The sequence below is a fragment of the Syzygium oleosum genome, unplaced genomic scaffold (assembly GCF_021117445.2).
Source record: "Syzygium oleosum isolate NSW1041296 unplaced genomic scaffold, Sole_v2.1 Sole_v2.01, whole genome shotgun sequence".
Classification (NCBI taxonomy): Eukaryota; Viridiplantae; Streptophyta; class Magnoliopsida; order Myrtales; family Myrtaceae; genus Syzygium; species Syzygium oleosum.
In genome coordinates this window covers 22,416,084-22,434,798 of record NW_026607485.1, presented here as the reverse complement: position 1 = coordinate 22,434,798, position 18,715 = coordinate 22,416,084, and the positions used below count along the sequence as shown (strand labels likewise).

Sequence of the window (18,715 nt, the reverse complement as noted above, 5' to 3'; positions counted from 1 at the left end):
CCGGACATTTTTTTTCTATTCGACCGGAGATTTCTCGACTTATAAAGGCTCCGCGCGCGCCTCTTCTCTGTCCCTTCCCAAGTCGAACCCACGAATCAAAATCCGATCTTTAACGTCGCGGTCTCTGCAAAATCACTTCTTTCCCGTGTCGGTTCGTAGTTAAGGCGGGATATCGAAATGGGTTTTGGTTGGAGGAGGAGGAGATCGGCTGCGGGGAACAATGGGAGCAAGAAGCAAGAGGGTGGCATTGGTGATCGTCGGGAGCTGGAGCTGCAGGAGCTCGTGATCCCGAACCACTTCGTGTGCCCGATCTCGCTCGAGCTCATGAGAGACCCGGTCACGCTGTCGACCGGGATCACGTACGACCGCGAGAGCATCGAGCGGTGGCTCGAGGCCGGCAACTTCACGTGTCCCTTGACGAACAAGGTGCTCTCGAGCTTCGACCAGGTACCGAACCACGTGCTCCGCTGCATGATCCAGGACTGGTGCACCGAGAATTGCCGCCATGGGGTCAAGAGGATCCCCACCCCGCACGTCCCCGTTGCCCCGTTTGAGGTGTCCGAGGTTCTTTTAGGTATCGAAGGCGCGTCGCGGCATGTCGATCATGCCAAGTGCGCCGAATTGGTGGGGAAGATCGAGAAGTGGGGAGGCGAGAGCGAGCGGAACCGGCGCTGCATCGTCGCGAATGGGGCGGCTAGCACGTTCGCCAGGGCATTTGATGCATTCGCGGCCACATCTAATTATAGCCAAATCGGCGCAAATCTGTTGGAAGAAATATTAAGCGCATTGAGCTGGATGTTCCCACTTGATACTGAAGCTCATCACTACTTGGCATCACAATCATCTCTCCATTGTTTGGTTTGGTTCTTGAAGAACGGAGATACAGAAGCCAAGAAACATGCCATTTTAACCCTCAAAGAGCTTTCTCGCGATGAGAAACAAACAGAGGCATTGGCAGACACGGAAGGATTACACGAAACATTGGTCGAGTTCATCGAACACCCGATTAGCCCCACGATCACGAAAGCCTCTCTCTCAGTGACGTTCAACCTCATTTCTTCTTTCCCTTGTGGTGATGAGGAGAGATTGGTATTTGTCGAGATGTCTTTGGTCTCCAAGCTCTTGGAAATCCTCATCGACTCCAGTGACAAGAGCGTATGCGAGAAGGCTCTCAGTGTTCTTCACGGACTGATGGGGTGTGAACAAGGGAGAGAAAAGGCGTATGCGAATTTGCTGACAGTTCCGATCCTAGTGAAGAAGATCTTGCGTGTATCGGCGACGGCGACTGAGTTCGCGGTATTGTCTCTTTGGAGGCTTTGCAAGCACGAGAGTAGAGATCATCTAGAGAGGGCTTTGGTGGAGGCCCTTCAAGTTGGTGCATTTCAGAAGCTTTTGCTGGTGTTGCAACTGGGTTGCCCCGACGAAGCAAAGGAAAAGGCGACCGAGTTGCTGAAACTGATGAATCCATATCGAGCCGGATTGGAGTGCATCGAATCGGCGGATTTCAAGAACCTCAAGAGATCATTTTGAGCTTTGTAGGAGGAAATCATTTTTTGGATCATTTGTTGATTGCTATAATCTCTTTCTTTTTCGGTTTGTAGAGATTGATTATTACTTTGAAGAATAGCAGCATTAATTGTCATTAGTTTTCTTTTGGATGCCAAAGGCAGGTTTTGAAGTTTGGATCTATGTTTCCTTCTAACAAAACTTCCAAGGAAATTATACTGAGTCTTCCTATAAGTTATTTTAGTACGTCGATCACCGATCGCTCGAGCCCTTTTTTTTTTTTTTTTATTTTCGGTCGAAGCTCGAGCTTATTCATCTACGTAAATATTGGTATTTAATCCGAAATAGAAACGTACCAACATTACTGTGTGAAAGAGATCAGGAAAAGCATACTTCTTTTCACGCTTACCATCAATTGTATCACTCAAAGATTGATCTTGCCATCTTGCAAGAATGCTTTAATGAATTTGTTAGACATACTTGTATCATCCTACGTACATATACGCACGGATGAAAGCTATAATTAGAAAAACATTGCGTGCACTTCGGTCTCTTCGAAACAATATAGATATTCTCAGAGATGCTCTAATTTGATATAAGTAATTCAACCACTGTATAAATAAAATATATTAGAATCGTTGTAAGAAGAGGTAACCTAAAGAAGCTGCGACATGCATCAGAATGACCGGCACAAGTCGGCACAAGTCGGCAGAGTCAGAGATGCCAAAACCTTTCATTCCAAAGTGCAAAAGCATGCATCTTGACATTTTTTCCCTCTTGCGGATTGTATTGAAGACCATGGCAATATATTCAACAAAAGCAACAAAATTTTCTCGGTGACCGCCATGTCGTTTCGTTTTCTTGGAGCAACAAACGGGTTCAATGGGGGAGAAAGAGGTGGTACAATTTCCCTTGATCTGATCAGCACCATGTTCGGCCATGAAAGATGGGTCTTGAAGAGACTTGACCTTTGAATTGATTGCCGATTCGTTTGAAAAACCCCAACAGACGACACGATCTCAAGAAACTTTGAACAGCTATAATGCGTGTTGGCTGCAATCCACTCCGCACCCCAGGTTATTAGTTTGAAACCGCCTGTTGATACGTGCGCCGGTCGCAGGAAATTCAAGTCGCTCTTTGCAATAGACCAACCGTTTTTCCCCGAAAGCCAAGCCGGGTCATTTTGTAAGCCCCGCGTATTCACTCGCTCTTTAACGTGCGGATTTGAGAGCTTGGTCGAAGGGATTCCGGAAAAGTTGCGATTTATGCACCGAATTTTCTCATGATATGCGTAATCAACATTTCAAAAAATTCGGAGATATCACATGCTTAAGAAGTCCTCCTATGGAACCATATAGGGCCTTGCCTCCTTTTACTTCGGTTGTACTTGGTAAACCTTTCTAGATAGAAATTTGGTAATTTGTCTTCACTATTCTCATTTTCAAACCGATGTAGGAACATTCAAATTGTGAATGTTTGATACAAGTTTCAAGAGAGTCTGACGTTTCTAGATAGAAGAGGCAGTTGATAGAGGGGCATGGCATCACAAGATTGTTTAGGACTATTGTGTCGGATTTCTAGAAGTCGACGGACTGCCTACACACAGTTTTGTCCGGTTTGACAAGCTAAGTACCCCGCCGTCGATTGTCGGAAAGAGGATCACTACAGCGAGTCCAGAAACATAAAACAAGATCCGACATCGAGAAAATGGTTTAATCCTTATATAGCCCATCGTCATGCAAATGAGCCACAACAGTCGGAGACTATGTCCGATGGAGACTCCACTTTGCTCTTATTTGGTCAACTAAATAACCCTAAAAACATGTCAAGATTGCAGTTATATCATCTGGTTTCAAGTAGCGGAAACAAATCTGAGGATGAATCGTCACGGCTATCCTTTTCTTTCCTATTTTTGCTTTTCCGGTGGTTAGATGCTCTCCATTAGAACATGGAGGATCTCACCGTCAATATCTAAAACCTGAAGGAAGGAAGAAAGCTGACCAAAAACAAAGAAGTACATCTGGAGTCAAATTGCCCTTTTGATCTGATTACCAACCTGGTCCACTCCTACTTCCATTTTAATATGGAAGTGCTCTCTACTTGCTTCAATTCTATATACAACTGACGTTGTCATATTGGACCGCAACTACGGAGTCCCAGAAAGCAGGCCTAAGATGGGTCAACCGCCCAGTCAAGTCAACGCATTTCGAAAGGCTTACATGGCCCCCAAGCAAATTTCTATAGTAGGTGTTAGGAACAAGGATCATGGAATCGTCCACCATCCCACTCCGGTGACGTGAGGTTTGTAATACAAGAGGAGCTTTGTTTCGCATCACACGGGGTTGAACTCGTGATGATTCTCTCCACAAGGAAGTGAAGGTGTACATCTATTGAGCAACTCTGGGAACTCTGAAGAAACCTGAGAAACTGTGGAAAGCTAGTTATGAAGTTTGGATTGTTTCAAGCATCAAGCTCGAGGGTGATGTCGTCAAGCAGCTAGGACAAAAACTGAGAGGCTACCAAACAAGCCTGACTCCTACTTAAGACCCCAAATCAATTATAGTATTCTACTCCGCTTAAATCCGGTATCTGCAATATATCTCGACAAAAACAAGCAAGAAACAAATAAGCATCTTACATCCAAACAGCTATATGCATCGGTAAAGTATCTAGTCTAAGCTGGAGGAACGTAAGGTACATGAAAATCAAGTACGAAACTGAAAGTACACAGAGATGGAAAAAAAGGGTCAAAGCAAGAGGAGATTTTTAGAGGCAGTAGCTACTTCATCCAGAAGTAACTCAGTCAACCATCTGGAGGAACTAAAGAACACGGATGATATTACTGATCCTTGAACCTCTTCTCTATTTCCTCCAACTTCTGAATTTCTTTGTAGTATTTGCAAATGCGATAAATGCACCTGCATACACGTTCACATCAGTTTAGCATCTGCGTGCATCTTCAAATTATATGAAAGAAACTTCTTCGGTTTCCCAAGATAGCTGCATACCAATAAAGAAGGCAGGCTGAAACACATAGAATCACATTCCTTTGTGCTTTATAGATCTGTATGGCAGGCATAAGTGCACCCAAAAGTCAATTGGCGAAAGGTAAACGATAGGCGATGAACATCTTTCACGATGAGATCAAGGGAAATATAGACATGTAAAGTTCCTAATCTGGTTAAGAAAACTACCAGCATTTGAGCCCATCGTCATCCATAAAGATCTAGATAAGGCCAAAACAAACCCAGTGCATTAGAGCTTTGGCATGCCAATCATGGATAAACATCTCGAGCAACATCTTTTCTTGAGCTCCAAATCCATGAGTGCATTGGACCCATTAAGTCTACTCTTACCGCTAAAATACCCCAGCAATTATCAGAAGCTAGACAACAACAAAAAATAAGTGGAAGTTGCGTTCAATTTCCCCACATTTATGTCACATATTTTCACTTGATGTCTACCATCAGCCAAAGTAGCAGTGCCTTTTAAAAGCTGTGGAGTAGCAAGACGACTTTTATTTGACTAGGCAAATGTACACATGAGAAACAGAATAATTGCAAGAAAAAGCCACGACAGGAAGAAAGTGCCAATGATTAACTCACTACAGGCATGTACCCAGTGTCAGCCTACTCAAGTTTCTGAAACAAGGAGGAATGATCTTCTTTGGAAGGATTGGGAAGGTTATTGCAAAGGCACTTTTAAATCAAAGGTAGAATAAAACTAGGAAATCAAACACTGTCATCCACATAAAGTTGATTCACGAGCCAAAATCTCAGGAAGAGGACGGAAATGTCTGGCTGATCATTGTGAAGATTCAGCAGCTGCCATCTAGCAAATTCCAACAGCTCCCTCACAAGCTCGTAGCAAACTACAATTCAGACCTCTTTTTTACTTCAACTGAAAAAACAGACCCAGCCAAACTGAGGTGAATGACTTTGACTTGCCAGAGAAGGGAAGCTAGAAAAACAATCATGAGGAAATCCTTTCTCATAGAAACAGTAAGTGTACTAAGGTTAATGTTCAAAGCCGGTATCTAAGTAACGCGGCAGACAGTAAATGGACACATATAAAAGTGTACCACGATCAGCACCCAATAAAAATCTATCAAACAAATTAATATACCAATCGGGAACCGGTCTCAGTAAAGCTAGCATTACTCTTCTAGAAAAAGTCTATTGCATTAGAACTTTCATGAATGATCACCTAAGCATCTAAACTCATCCTACTCCTCACTGGCCAACCTTAACGTGAATTATTTAAGCTACCTGATAAATGAAGTAAAACAAAAACGAGAAAAATTGCTTTTCTGCCGCAAGAAAACTTCGGCTACTCTTTCTTCACGCCATCAAGTGACCATCTTGGATCAAATAGATCCCTTCTTTATCATCCAAATACCACCTCTGAATTCTGCTACCCAAAACTTAACACGGAAGTTCAGTAATTCCATTTCTAGGGCGTGATTCGACCTATAAATGCTTGCCATGTCGGCATTCATGTAAGCTGTCCGCACGAATCCTTCAGTTTTATACACGAATCACATGGTCATATTCATGTGCCATCTTTCCCAACGGAATTGTGCACATATACCATTATCCTTCAACGAATTACGGTTACTTCGCGTCATTCTCATCACAAGTCAAACTCGTTTCCTTCAGTTGGTCATCACGCGACTTCGATAGCAGAGCAAAAGCGTCGTGGCTGTTCCTATGAACTATCAACAATCCCACTCCTATGTACACCACAATGCTCCCACAAGGCTAATAAAACAGGGGGAGAAAAACCACCCCAGATCTCACACGAAAATCAATCTTCAGGAAAAAAAAAACCGTAAAGATCGAGGCGAAGACTAAAATTTACGCACCGCTTTCTCGAATCGGTCTCGCTCGGCCGCGGTGCAGATCTCCGACGTACACATCAGGCGGTGCTCGTTCTTCCAATATATGTCTGCACGGGAAACCAAACACACGCGCTCAGAAACAACCCCGCGCGGGGACAAAACCCCGCCGCCGCCCCGACGAGATCGGAGGAAACCGGTAGCGGAGCGATTCAAGATCGAATCGGAGCCCGCCTCGCGCGAGCGAAAGCACCGATCGGAGGGGGGAACGGGGAAACGGGGAAACGGGGAAACGGGGGGAACTGACCGAGGAGCTGGAATCCGGCGAAGGGGACGACGAAGAGGGCGGGCTGGAGGGCGAGGGAGACGAGGGAGACGAGGTGGTTCTTCAGGAGCTTCGGGGAAGGGAGGGTCAGGAGGAGGGCCAGCGCCGCCTCGGCCGCCACCACGTACGCCAGTATCATCCACTGCAACGCCATTTTCCCCCTCCCCTCTCTCTCTCTCTCTCTCTCTCTCTCTTCCTCGATCGCTGCTGCTGCTGCTTCTCCTTCTTCCTTCTTCTTCCTTCTTCTGCTTCGTCGCTTTCTGGGAATCTCGCGCGAGGTCCTTTCTCTGTTTCGTCAATTCGTTTCTTAATGACCAAGGTTTTTGCAATTTCTTTCTTTCTTTCTTTACAGCCAATTCCTTGCTTTTCTTCGCCTTTTTCCTACCTTCCTTTTCTGTATATATATATATATATAAAAAAAGCGTCTATAGAGCAGTGTTATTATTATTGCAAGTAGGAGATTTATTGCTATAAAAAAATGGGATAATACTCGTGTGTTTGCTTCGAGGGCCCTACGTGGAATTACAATTAAGCATATGCTTGTTTCGAGTAAAATATTTTCCGAAAACATATTTTCCTCATTTTTTCCGGCGTTCGGATCTCTTACAAAAATGAGTCGACTAAAATGTTTTCGAGCGTCCCTAGTGCTTCTGTCCAGATCCCTCGCGCCTTAGCCAAGGTCCCAAGTAAAATGTTTTCGGCCTCGGCCTCAACCAAAATGAGGCCGAGGCCTGGAAACCTAGTACCCGTGCCCATGCACAGGTCCCTGACATCCGGATTGGGGTTCATCAAGGCTGGACCTCCAGATCTTAGTGCCCATGTCTGATTTGCCGACTGCGCATGCACAAATCACTAAAACCCAAATAATGTATGTGTATCTAGGAAAATCTAATCAGATTTTCATTTTCAAATAACAAAAAATATTTTTAGGATCTTTTTTAGATTTTAGCCAAACGCTTTAAAATATTGCTATTTTCCTAGAAAATGACTTTTTGGTGAAAATTTTCCACAAATGTAATATTTTTAGTAAACCAAAACGGAGCCTAAATCCCTTTTTTTTTCCTTGCATTACTAAGTGAATCATATAGACAAGGTCATATCTATGGGAGTGCACTGGTCCAAAGTAGACCCTGAAACTAGACCGACCCTACTTCGCCACTTCAAGTCTGGTTCCAAGATCTATAGGATAGGTTTCGGGTTTCAAAAATTGGAAATTGATTTCAATAGGGTAGGTTCTAGATCTGAAACCTACTTACTTTGGAATCTGGAACTACTCACTCCTAACTTGCGCACCTTTCGTATTCGTCGAAAGTTTTTGCACTTTTGAGATGATGCTTATTTATCCTTCAATACTGAGAATTGTAATGTAATAGCTTCCCCAGCTAAATGGTGTGCTCTATAACTTCTAGCGGCGTCCAATCTATCTCCAATTCGATGAATGCCGGCACATTGAGGGACATGGATTGTTTTATCTCCACCCCCTCCAAAGAATTCATTTCTTTCAATCGTCGACGACTCTCAACACTCCACAATAACATAGCTAAATACGGCTTATGTTTTCATCTTTTATGGATTGTTGCTTTTGGCGGATAGGAATTTCTATTGTTGCTTCAACTTTCATTTTGCTGGATTAAGAGATGAATTGGACACTTCCCAATTGTTTCATATTTATGTTTGTTTTGTATCGTACATCTCGTCATTTTGTTGCTGTACTATTTTGTTGTAACTGCTAATTGTCATAATTATAAATAAAGATGCGGATAAAAAAGATAAAAAAAATAAAAATAAAGAGATGTCTAGGAATTGGCCACTTCCTTGGTGGACCATGGAACCGGACCGGACCAACGGAGTCGATTCCGAGTTAGATTCCATGGTCTACAAGGTAAGTTTCAAGTTTCAAGTTTGGAATTTACCCACTTTAGAACTGCTCATTCCTATTCATATCAGAGTTCAATACATTACCGTCTTTTGAAAAGTAGACGAGAAGGAAAAGGCAATGCATATTAAGATCCACATATGAAAGTCACATACTAAATAGTGTGACAATGATGTGCCTTTAAAGAAATTGGTCATATCTGACATTTGGTTAGAATTCGTCACTTGGTGCACAGGTTTTGCAAATTAGATCTCCTTGTATAGTTTTCTTAAAAACGGGATTGATTCAACTTAACTGATCGTAATTTTTTTGTCGGCATTCGCAATTTTTCCTTACCAATATTAGTTTAACCGTTACACATCGCTTCCTAGCTTTTCTTCACATAGTGCAATTTCTATTTCATAGATTTTGCGAGTGCTATGGTTTGAAAATTTTCGACTAAAAATAGTAATCTGCCTAAGTTTACAGTAAATTTCTTTCTCTATAGTTAGTAAATTACCTAATGGATGGTTGCTTTCGTTTGGCATATGTACTTTGTCCTCGCGATTACTAATTTACCCGTGAAATATCCTTTCGCAACTTGTTTTTTGGAGATCATAATTTTTTCTTTGGAGGTCATAAATTCTCTGGGTCATGTGGTGTTAATATTCTAATAATAGTGAGATATGCGCATTAGAAGTTCTAAAACTTGTCACAAAAGTGCAATTGAATCCTAAAATTTACAAAACGTGTAATCGAGTCCTAAAACTTATCAAATTAGTTCAATCGAGTCCTAAAGTTAACACCGTTTAATTCACTAACGAAAAATGCTGACGTGTCTTATTTTATTAATTTTCTTGAGACACGTGACTTCTAACAAGCGCCACGTTAGAAAAAGTCAAAAAATATAAATTAAATTAGAAAAATCTAAAAAAATTAAAAAAAAAGAGGAGCCACAACCAGCGGCCATGGCGATGGTCAAGTCCTTGCCGGGAAGGGCCGGTGGAGGTCGCCTAAGCCTTCTTGAAGCTTGATGACCCTCGCCGGCCCTAGGCGAGGCCTTAGCGAGGGCCTGCAAACCCCGATCTGGGGGAGGGCGCGACCCTCACCCTAGATTTGAGCGAGGGTCGCATCCTCCCCTAGATCGGGGCCGGCATGCCCTCGCCGGGGACTAGTGGGGCCCCGCCTAAGGTCGGCGAGGGTCGCCAGGCTTTGGGAAGGCCCATGCGACCTCCGCCGGCCCTTCCTGGCGGCTGTGGTAGTGGCCATTGGCGAGGGCTTGGCCACCGCCACAGCCATTGGTTGTGGTTTTTTTTTTATAGCTTTTTCTAATTTAATTTATATTTTTTTAACTTTTTCTAACATAGCGCTTGTTACACGTCACGTGTCTCAAGAAAATTAATAAAATAAGACACGTTAGCACCACGTTAGCATTTTCCGTTAGTAAATTAGACGGTATTAATTAACTTTAGGACTCAATTGAACCAATTTAATAAATTTTAGGACTCGATTGCACTTTTTACAAGTTTTAGGACTCAATTACACTTTTGTGACAAGTTTTAGGACTTCTAGTGCATATATCTCAATAATAATAGTAATCTATTTAAGTTAATAGTAAATTTCTTTTGTGTTATTAATAGTACAATATGATATCGATCGAGACCTTTCGTTACGCATTGTAAAGTTTTGCAACGCTATGTTTCAGCAATGTTCCTTACAACTCATCATAATATTTCTTAGTCAAATGCAAAGACCTCTCCAGTGAAAACACTTGTGACACCGCGGAGTTTCCCTGCATTTTCAAAAGATTGCCGAAGCACTTTCACGTCTGATCTCGACTGATATCTTCGTTCATCTCGACCAAAGACAAGGTGAAGGGAGTGTAATCGAGAAAGCTAGCATAGAATTCACATCAAGCAATGGTTCTTAATACTGCGACAAAAGAAGGAACAATGAGGTTCCATAGTGAGCAAGTGAAGGTCCCTGCTCGACTGCATCTGCAGCATAGAACGCACTGACCATCTACTTTGGTGCCGCTGTTGCTGTTCATCGCGCGCCGCTCACAAGGAACAGATTCTGACCATCACTGATCATGTTGACGTCGGTTACTTTGCCGCCATTTTCTGCCAAGATGCACGAGTCGGTTAAAACGTGGAGCTGCTGTTTGGCTGCCTCTATCAGCTCTTGCAAGGTTCGCGGAACCCATAGCATGATCCCTCGCCTTCCTCTCTCGTTGCTCGCGTCCCACGGGTGGGAAGGAAACACGGTGCATTTCCTTTTCTGCATCCTATCAGCTGCGGACAACAAAAAATTCTTGTAGTTTACAGAGATTGTTTTGAACTAAAGGGCCTTCTTCATATACTGAGCCACTCCAACTAAAAGAAAAAGATTCTATCAACATGTAATAAAGAACTAGAATGGCCTCTCCTAATAAAGAGAAGGACAATATAGATGATATCGCCATCCTGTGACCATCAAAAGCAGAAGATTGCGAAGAAACGGGTACTCGTCCAATCCTTTTTGGATTTGATCATAAACCCGTGTCCATTACAATATTTTCGTACTATGCTCACACTGTATCTTGTCATGTTATGATTTACTAGGAGATGAAGTCACCTTGAAGATGGCATGAATCTGCAAACTCCGAGATTTGAATAGTCCACGCATCTTCGAGCAGGTTGATGAGATTCTTGTTTCCACTTAAACGGCCTTCATCAAGTGGAGTACTTCCCCATCTACAAGAATGAAGAAATTGCTGACTTATGGCGAGATATGACAGCATCTGGGAAGATAAAATCCCCTAACTGGAAGCTAATTGCTTTTGAATAAATTGCATTTGGTTTTGGACCTGTCCTTAGGTAAAACGCTTGCTCCTGCTTCTAGAAGTAAATGCACGACCGAGTACAATCCTTCAGAAGCAGCCACATGAAGCGGCGTTCGGGAGTCGTAATTTTTCACGTTTGGGTTGATTCCATTAGCCAAAATCCTCTTCAAGAGATCTGTGTCCCTTCTTGCGACGGTGGTACAGAGGAAACCACCAGCATCATCTATTATCAGCGAAGCACCTGCTTTGACAAGTAAAGAAACAACCTGATCGTGGCCATGCTTGATAGCTTCCAGCAGTGGGGTATTTCCAGATTCATCTGATTAGACATCAACCAAATGCAATGATTTACTAATCGTGTGTGAAGGACACTATTGATATGAAAAACAGTCGCAATACATAATACAGATATAAGCTGTTATAGTGAGCTAAGTGGTTAACCTGGACTGTCGATGCATACATGCTGTTCGAGTAGGAAAATAACGATTTCCTCGTGTCCCCTTGAAGCAGCAACATGCTGTTAGTAGAAAACAAAAGTTCAGGTGGTGTGCTAAGAAAATCCTTTGTTTCACGGAGCTGGCTTCTTTAGTTCTCTCCATATTCTCTTCTAGGAATGCCAAAAGTTTTGTTCCCCTAAGCACTTGCATAATCATGATTTAAAGGAAAGAGGCCATGATGAAGCTTAATACTTGTAATAATTGGATTTTTCAGCCACCCTCATACAGATTATAGATGCCGAGAATGATCAAGCAATTGTGAGATCATACCAAAGGAGACTTCCCACTGTAATCCGTCAAGCTGGGATTCGCTCCAGCAGCTACCAGATGCTTCAAGCGATATAGATCTCCATCATGGGCAGCACAGTTCAGCCTTGTCGCCAGCTCTGACTCGTGCTGCATGATATAAAGTGTGATATCCGATTCCAACAGCTGCTTGCAGAGGTTCGAGTCTTTTCCCTGTCAATTTCATAGACGCTGCAATTGAGTAAATGTGGTTTTTTTTGCCAGATAAACTATAGGAACTCTGACTGGTGAAAGAGTCGCCAGGAATGGAAGAAGCAAAACAAATAGGTAAAGCATCGGCACATGAATCACCTCAAGAAGGTTGTTCAAGATAATGCGTCCATCAGAAAAATATATCTCGAGGATCTCGGTAAAGGATTGTTTGCTGAGGCGTAAGAGCTTGCATAGTTCACATGCCCTAACAGTGTAAGGCAAAGTGGTGTTACAGAGTAGGGGGATTTCTCCTAGCGTGCTATAACTTGGCAAGTTCATGGGGAACCTTTCCTCTTTATCGTCTTCTTTTCTAACTCCTTCCTGTCGACAAAATCAATCAAGCCAAGCCAATTAATCCAATTTGAATATTATAACAAATGGTTTTCGCTTTTTTCGGAAGTTACATAGCAAGATGCTAAACTTTAACTTGATGTCCATACAATCACAAAATCCAAGTACCAATTGTATCATGACGCTAAAAGTTCCTTCTTTCTGTGATCACATACAAAGACAGTTCAACCAAGTCCCAGTTTCAAACAGCGAGGATCTAGACATGATCTCAATGATGCCCCGAACACGCATTCTGGTGGTATCAATATTTCGACTTTGCTCAGTTGCCATACATATAGGCAAATAATAAGCCTGAATTCCAACTGCGAGAAATTATTCGCAGTGCAAGTCAATTGAGGCTTGGTTCACTTGAAATGGTGTTATTCAAAGCTCATTTCCATTCAAGAAAGTATAAACTTTGCAAGACTAAGCCAATTTTACAAAAGTGTAAGATCCAGGAACTGTCAACATATTTCGATAGCTGAGTTGGTTAAAGGGAAACACAGACAGTTTTTTATGGAGATTGACCGGAACGAAGTAGATAACGTAGATTCACTGGTAGAGGAAGTCATACCAGATAACCATGACAGATGATGTATAGCTGGTCAACCCCAGTTTCCTGTTCTATGATCACTTCTCTCGGGAGGAAAAATTCCTCATGCACTCTCATTGCCTGATGAACAAGAGTCACAGAAGAGGCTTAATTGACCATTTTTTCTTCCTATTATAGTATTATTTCTACTGTTTATTAAGTAGGCTGTAAGCAGAAGACAGCAGACAGTTAGTACTGTCTGATTGCTTATTAACGTAATTGAGTACATTTAACAAATTGCCTTACTATCTGCTTGATGAATCCTGGAGAACAGCCCTTGAAAAGAGAGACTTTAGTAATGTCTGGCTCATACAACTTTTGCTGGATCTACAGCATTGAAAGGATTAGTCATCAAACATATGTTCCACTGACTTACAGCAGAAAGCAAAGAATATTATGCAAATGATACATGACACATATCAAATACTATATGGTTGATCACCACAAAACATCAAACACAACGATTTGGTCTCTCATGAATTGTAGTTGTGTAAAAAGACGATGTGACTACAGTACAGAAAGCACTGGTTGATTCTTTTCATGAAAGGTCTGATAAAAATAATAGACACTGAATAAAACATGCTTCAGAGACGAGTTATTTCTGGCGCATACTAATTGAAAGTTTGAACAAATGGAACTTATTTCTATCCGTAGGCTTACAAGTCGCACATACTAATTGACATGAGACTGAGATTTTAGCCAGAAAATGCAGTTCTACATTTTCCCTGCTTGCCTGTTGGTTTAGCCAAATCAACCTTAAAGTAAAGGTTGACTCTGACTCTCCAGTTCTTTCATCTCAAGAGATGAACAAGATTGACTCCAAAGAAGCATCTCAATATGATTTTGTGAGTGTTGAATGATACATATATCGAATACCAATCTAGTTAAGGCAAGAAATAGGCACACTATATAGACTGATAATTAGGTTACCAATGAACCACTTTAGAAACTTATCCTAAGTTTGGCTATTAATCTTTTAAGTGAGGGCATATAGCTATCTTCTATCCTAAAAAATAGCAAGGAGGCAAAAAGATTGGTTATACAGTCTTCGTTTTGCTTGTCCTCCAACTCACACTTAAGGTAAAATTGCTCTTTGCTGCAACTTCAAACTTGCTGCTAAATTTTTAATTATTAAAAACAAGTATATTTGAGATTGTATGTTGGGGAAACAGTGAAAAACAAATGTATAACCGCATCAACATGACTCATATCAAATTGCCAAAACATGAGATTGAGCGAAATGGTGTTAATCTTCCAATACAATATGGAATGCTTTGACTTGTGGCAGTGTTTTCTAGAAATAATATAGAGAGATGCATCGAGATATGGTCATACCTTTGTGCGGATAGAGTTTGGTATATCCTGAAGAACAGTAGCCTCAGTGTACGTGTGACTATACTGTAGTTGCAAATGGTTCTTGACCTCATCACTAATTTGCTTTCCAAGATTATTCTTAGTCATGTATCTGATAAGTTCGGTCATTTTATCCCTAAACCTTTCCGTCTTTGATCCTTTTACTATCAAGGCCGTCATGTTACCAAGCAAGTAAGCACCAAGGATCATGTCGAAAGATACATAAACCATTATGAATATCATCTCTCTGACATTTACTGCATGTATCTCTCCATAGCCTGAAAAACAGAACCTGGATCAGTCCATAAATGAAAATTCTCACTTTGATTCGAAGTCATTGATTTGTCTTTTTTCTTCTTTTGAAATGGCATTGCCATCTGAATCAGTTAGCTGAGAATCACAATTTAGAGCTTGCGCACGCGCCAAACTTATTGAGAAGTTACCTATTCACGAAAATCATGAAACCGGTTCATCTAGAGATTAGCATTGTCAAGGTGATAATGCACCTTGTATTTTAAACCAGTAACCCTTGTCAAACAACAAATCATGTCGCACTGCCAAAAAAACATTAGGAAAGATCTTTACCCACTGTCGCCATTGTGACAATGGCAAAATAGAGAGATGTGACGTAGCGCTTCCAAAGATCAATATCTCTGAAGTGCGAATAGCTATAGTCACCCATCTTCAAGCTCCCGATCCACGTGTATGCTTCCTTGGAAGGAGGCAAAGTGGTAGCAAGATAGTAAAAGATGCAAGCAGCCGTATGCGTGCAGTAGAGCTCGACGACGAGAAGTTTCACTATCCTAGTGAAGAGATAATTGATCCGAATGTCCTTCTCCATCTTCTCGAAAAACTCCGTCACTCTGAGCGCCCGACTTAGCCTAATCCACAACATGTACCTGACTGGCTCCTTCCTCCCACAGACCTGATCAAAGAAAAGGAAACTCAACAACAGCACGGCAGCGGAACCATTCACCATTCTCCCTAGCGAACAAAATCTGTATTCTTTTTTACAAATCTCGCTCCGGGGCTACACGTAAGAAACTATCGACTATTTGAAGCTCCTCGTAAAAGCATCCACCGATTCAAAGGTTTTGCTCTCTCCTCTAAAACCAATTAAATACCGCTGTGACTCAACTTCAGTGGCATATTTCTCTCCAAATCACCATTTTGGTGTACCATTGCACCATCAGATAGGCAGAAATAATCAAGAAGTAGCGTTGGACGAGCATGGCGATGGCAGCAAGAACAAGGGCAACAGAATCTATACCTTATAAAGAGCATCCCAGGGGAGACAACCCAGAAGATCCACGCTGAATCGAGACTTCAAGTACCTAATCAAACAACACGCAGCAAGCACAACATGAATTGCCAGACACGACAAGAATCAAGACCACCCCCACTAATCTATGTTCAAGAAACGCAAGAACCCTGCAAAATTCAAAGAGCATAAAGCGAACAAAGACACAGCCGAGCCAAGCCAAGCCAAGCCAACCTTAGGGCGATCTGGGAACGGTCGAAGACCATGTTGTGGGAATGGGAGTCCTTGTAGGCGACGAAGAAGCGGATCACGATGTCGACCAGGAAAGCGAACTGCCCGGCGATGTCGAGGAGGAAGAGGTTCTCCGGCAACCCCCTGAAGAACCCAAACTCGAGCGGGGTGAAGAAGGAGGAGTACACCGCCCATATCAAGATGAAGTGCGTCCATAGCACGTACCGCCTGCATCATTTCCGCACAATGTCACCGCCCTTTTCATCATTATCCCCGTCGTGCTTGCTGCGAGAGAGAGAGAATGGTGCGTGCGTGTGCGTGCATGGCTGCTCTGTTTTTGGCGCCAAATTATTATTCTTCAGGGGGGCCAAAATCTTGAAAATTTTCAGCTCATGAATCGAAAATCATTAAAATAATTGAAATATTTTTCGCAATTAGAAATATCTCCATGGTCAATATTCAGGTATAAATTCCGCATTTCCCTTCTACGAATCTATAAATTACCGCTATTCAATTAATTTTTCAATTGACCCCCCGCAAAAAAATTAATTTCCCACATTTGCAAAAATATACGATTGTTTTGGCAAATTTGTGTTTTTCTTCGACCAAAAAAAAAAATTAAAGTTTGTCAAAATCATGATTTCTTTTTTTATTTTGCAAATAACTGCCATCTTGCATGTACATTTAATCACTCGAGAATTATTGCGTAAAAAAGTTCCTCTCCGTCACGTGCATTGTCACGTGCATGGCCGCATAGGAAAAGCTACTTTCAATGTCCGCCCGTGAAAAATCACGAAATAATTTACGAAAAACTTATTTCATGATTTATACGATTAGTTCAAGGTAAAGAGAAGATCCTGTACGTGTGTGTCGGCAAAAAGAAGGAAAATAAAACGAAAAGAAATATTTATTCGATGCCCTAGTTATATCGAAAAGATCAAGTTTTGGAAAATTATCTCCCACTAAGAATATGATACACACGCGACGAAGCGTTCCAAAAATCCTTTTTTTCCCGTGCTCATACCATCGATTGCGAATCGAACATGACACATAATCTACTCGTTCCGCCTCCTATTCTTTCTAGGAGTCGAGTGCCGTCCTACGGTACCGTGGCAACCGCGATCCCCAAAACGCGGTCGTGATAACCATGTATAGCTATGCGCCAAAAACCCATTTTATTACGACATAAGTAAATCACACACCACAAAAAAAAAAACCACATACGTAGATATCGTGTTACGGCGGAGGTCGTGCTTCTCGAGACGGAGAGTCGCCACACTTACCAGTTATTGGGCAGAATGACAAACTCTGGCGGTGGAGAAGAAGAAGTAGAGGCGTCCCATCTCGCGAGCGAGCCTCTCCACGAACACTCGCTCCTCAGCATGAGCCCGAAGGTCGACCTCCATGACGGCTTGGGGGATTCCGATCCCATATCGACCTCGTACTCTTCGTCTTCCTCCTCCTCCGCCGCCGACCCCCGTCTCCCTCCTCTCCTCCTCCCGCCGCCGCCTCCTTCGAGCATCGTCGACGACGACCGAGAGCTCGAGGCACCTCCTCGTTCGGGGTGCAGAAGAATGAGCGAGTTACTGGTGGGAGAGAGAGAGAGAGAGAGGATGAGCAGGCAAAGATGTTATCCTTCATGTGAGTGCACGATTTAATGGGGTCGCACTCGTACGATGTGTAAAGCGCTACGCTTCACAAGCTAGTGAGACATAAAGACAGAGAATACTAATACTAATGGTGACAGGCTGACAGCTTTTGCGATTCGCTTTCACTTTCTTTTTGCACAACGCCCACGAAGTGATATTGGGTGCGCATATCGGAATTTGGTCATCGGCACAGTAGGTTCATGCAGACAGGGAGAATCGCGTGGACTATGCGCGCAATTCGATTCATTTACGCGCGCGCGCACCCCGTCTTATCGACCGCGTAGCGTGCGTCGTTCAGTGCTGGAGATGTGAGAAATGTCGAGCGAAGTCTCGTCATGCATCTCAGTAAAGAATCGCCAAAAGTTCGTCCAAATCTTATCTTACCTGCGCTGGATATATGCTCCCGGTCCCAAGAAGGATAGATTCTCTCTTTTCACGCGCAGAAAACTCTCGGGGATGAAAATACACCGGATCGAGAGCCGAGAGACCCGAGTGGCGAGACCGAATGGACAATGCTTTAGACCTTTTGAGGCCGGATTAAATTCGAGCAGGCGGTTCTTTTCCATGAGCATGCGCCGTCGAGGCATATCTTACTTTGGAATGTTTACTAGATCGAATCTAGCCCGAAACCTTAGCTGGCTAGGCTCGACGCGCATCTGTGCATACACGAGTCGGTCGGCCGCAACATTGTCGGCCCACGAGGCGCAAGCAAGCCATCTTTCCCCGATAAGTCCACAAGGCGACGCGAACCATTAATCTTCGAGCTTCGAGAATCGATGTAGATGATAAGATAACGCTGGCCCTTCTTCTTCAATGGGGACACTCTCGCCTTCTGCCGTCCTCTTTTCGTTTTTTGTTGGTTATGTTAGGATCAGGGATTTTGACAATGTCAGGCTCTTCCTAGAGCTTCAGTTTTGCTTCCGATGGAGAAGTTCCACAAGCGGGCCCGGCCCAATG

General features: G+C 42.8%; 4 protein-coding genes across 4 annotated transcripts in view; 1 reads left to right on the top strand and 3 right to left on the bottom strand.

Annotated features, from left to right (window-relative positions):
- LOC115690657 (UV-B-induced protein At3g17800, chloroplastic) overlaps window positions 1–18,715 on the bottom strand; it is a 71,074-nt gene that overhangs the window by 30,989 nt on the left and 21,370 nt on the right. The window lies entirely within an intron of this gene.
- Window positions 48–1,645, top strand: LOC115690667 (U-box domain-containing protein 21-like). Its single transcript, XM_030617101.2, has one exon. The coding sequence runs from the start codon at window positions 178–180 to the stop codon at window positions 1,528–1,530; it is 1,353 nt and encodes a 450-aa protein (XP_030472961.1). The 5' UTR covers window positions 48–177; the 3' UTR covers window positions 1,531–1,645.
- Window positions 4,047–6,910, bottom strand: LOC115690670 (uncharacterized). Its single transcript, XM_030617103.2, has 4 exons — window positions 6,651–6,910; window positions 6,371–6,453; window positions 4,515–4,570; window positions 4,047–4,424 (listed from the first exon to the last, which is right to left on the bottom strand). Exons 1-4 carry the CDS (start codon window positions 6,820–6,822, stop codon window positions 4,346–4,348), a joined length of 390 nt encoding a protein of 129 aa, XP_030472963.1. The 5' UTR covers window positions 6,823–6,910; the 3' UTR covers window positions 4,047–4,345.
- LOC115690666 (potassium channel SKOR-like) lies at window positions 10,281–18,528 on the bottom strand. Its single transcript, XM_030617098.2, has 14 exons — window positions 18,143–18,528; window positions 17,393–17,695; window positions 16,113–16,337; window positions 15,888–15,951; window positions 15,203–15,542; window positions 14,600–14,895; window positions 13,511–13,591; window positions 13,247–13,345; window positions 12,442–12,663; window positions 12,115–12,303; window positions 11,789–11,864; window positions 11,372–11,666; window positions 11,140–11,258; window positions 10,281–10,817 (listed from the first exon to the last, which is right to left on the bottom strand). The coding sequence occupies exons 1-14, from the start codon at window positions 18,343–18,345 to the stop codon at window positions 10,570–10,572; spliced, it is 2,760 nt and encodes a 919-aa protein (XP_030472958.2). The 5' UTR covers window positions 18,346–18,528; the 3' UTR covers window positions 10,281–10,569.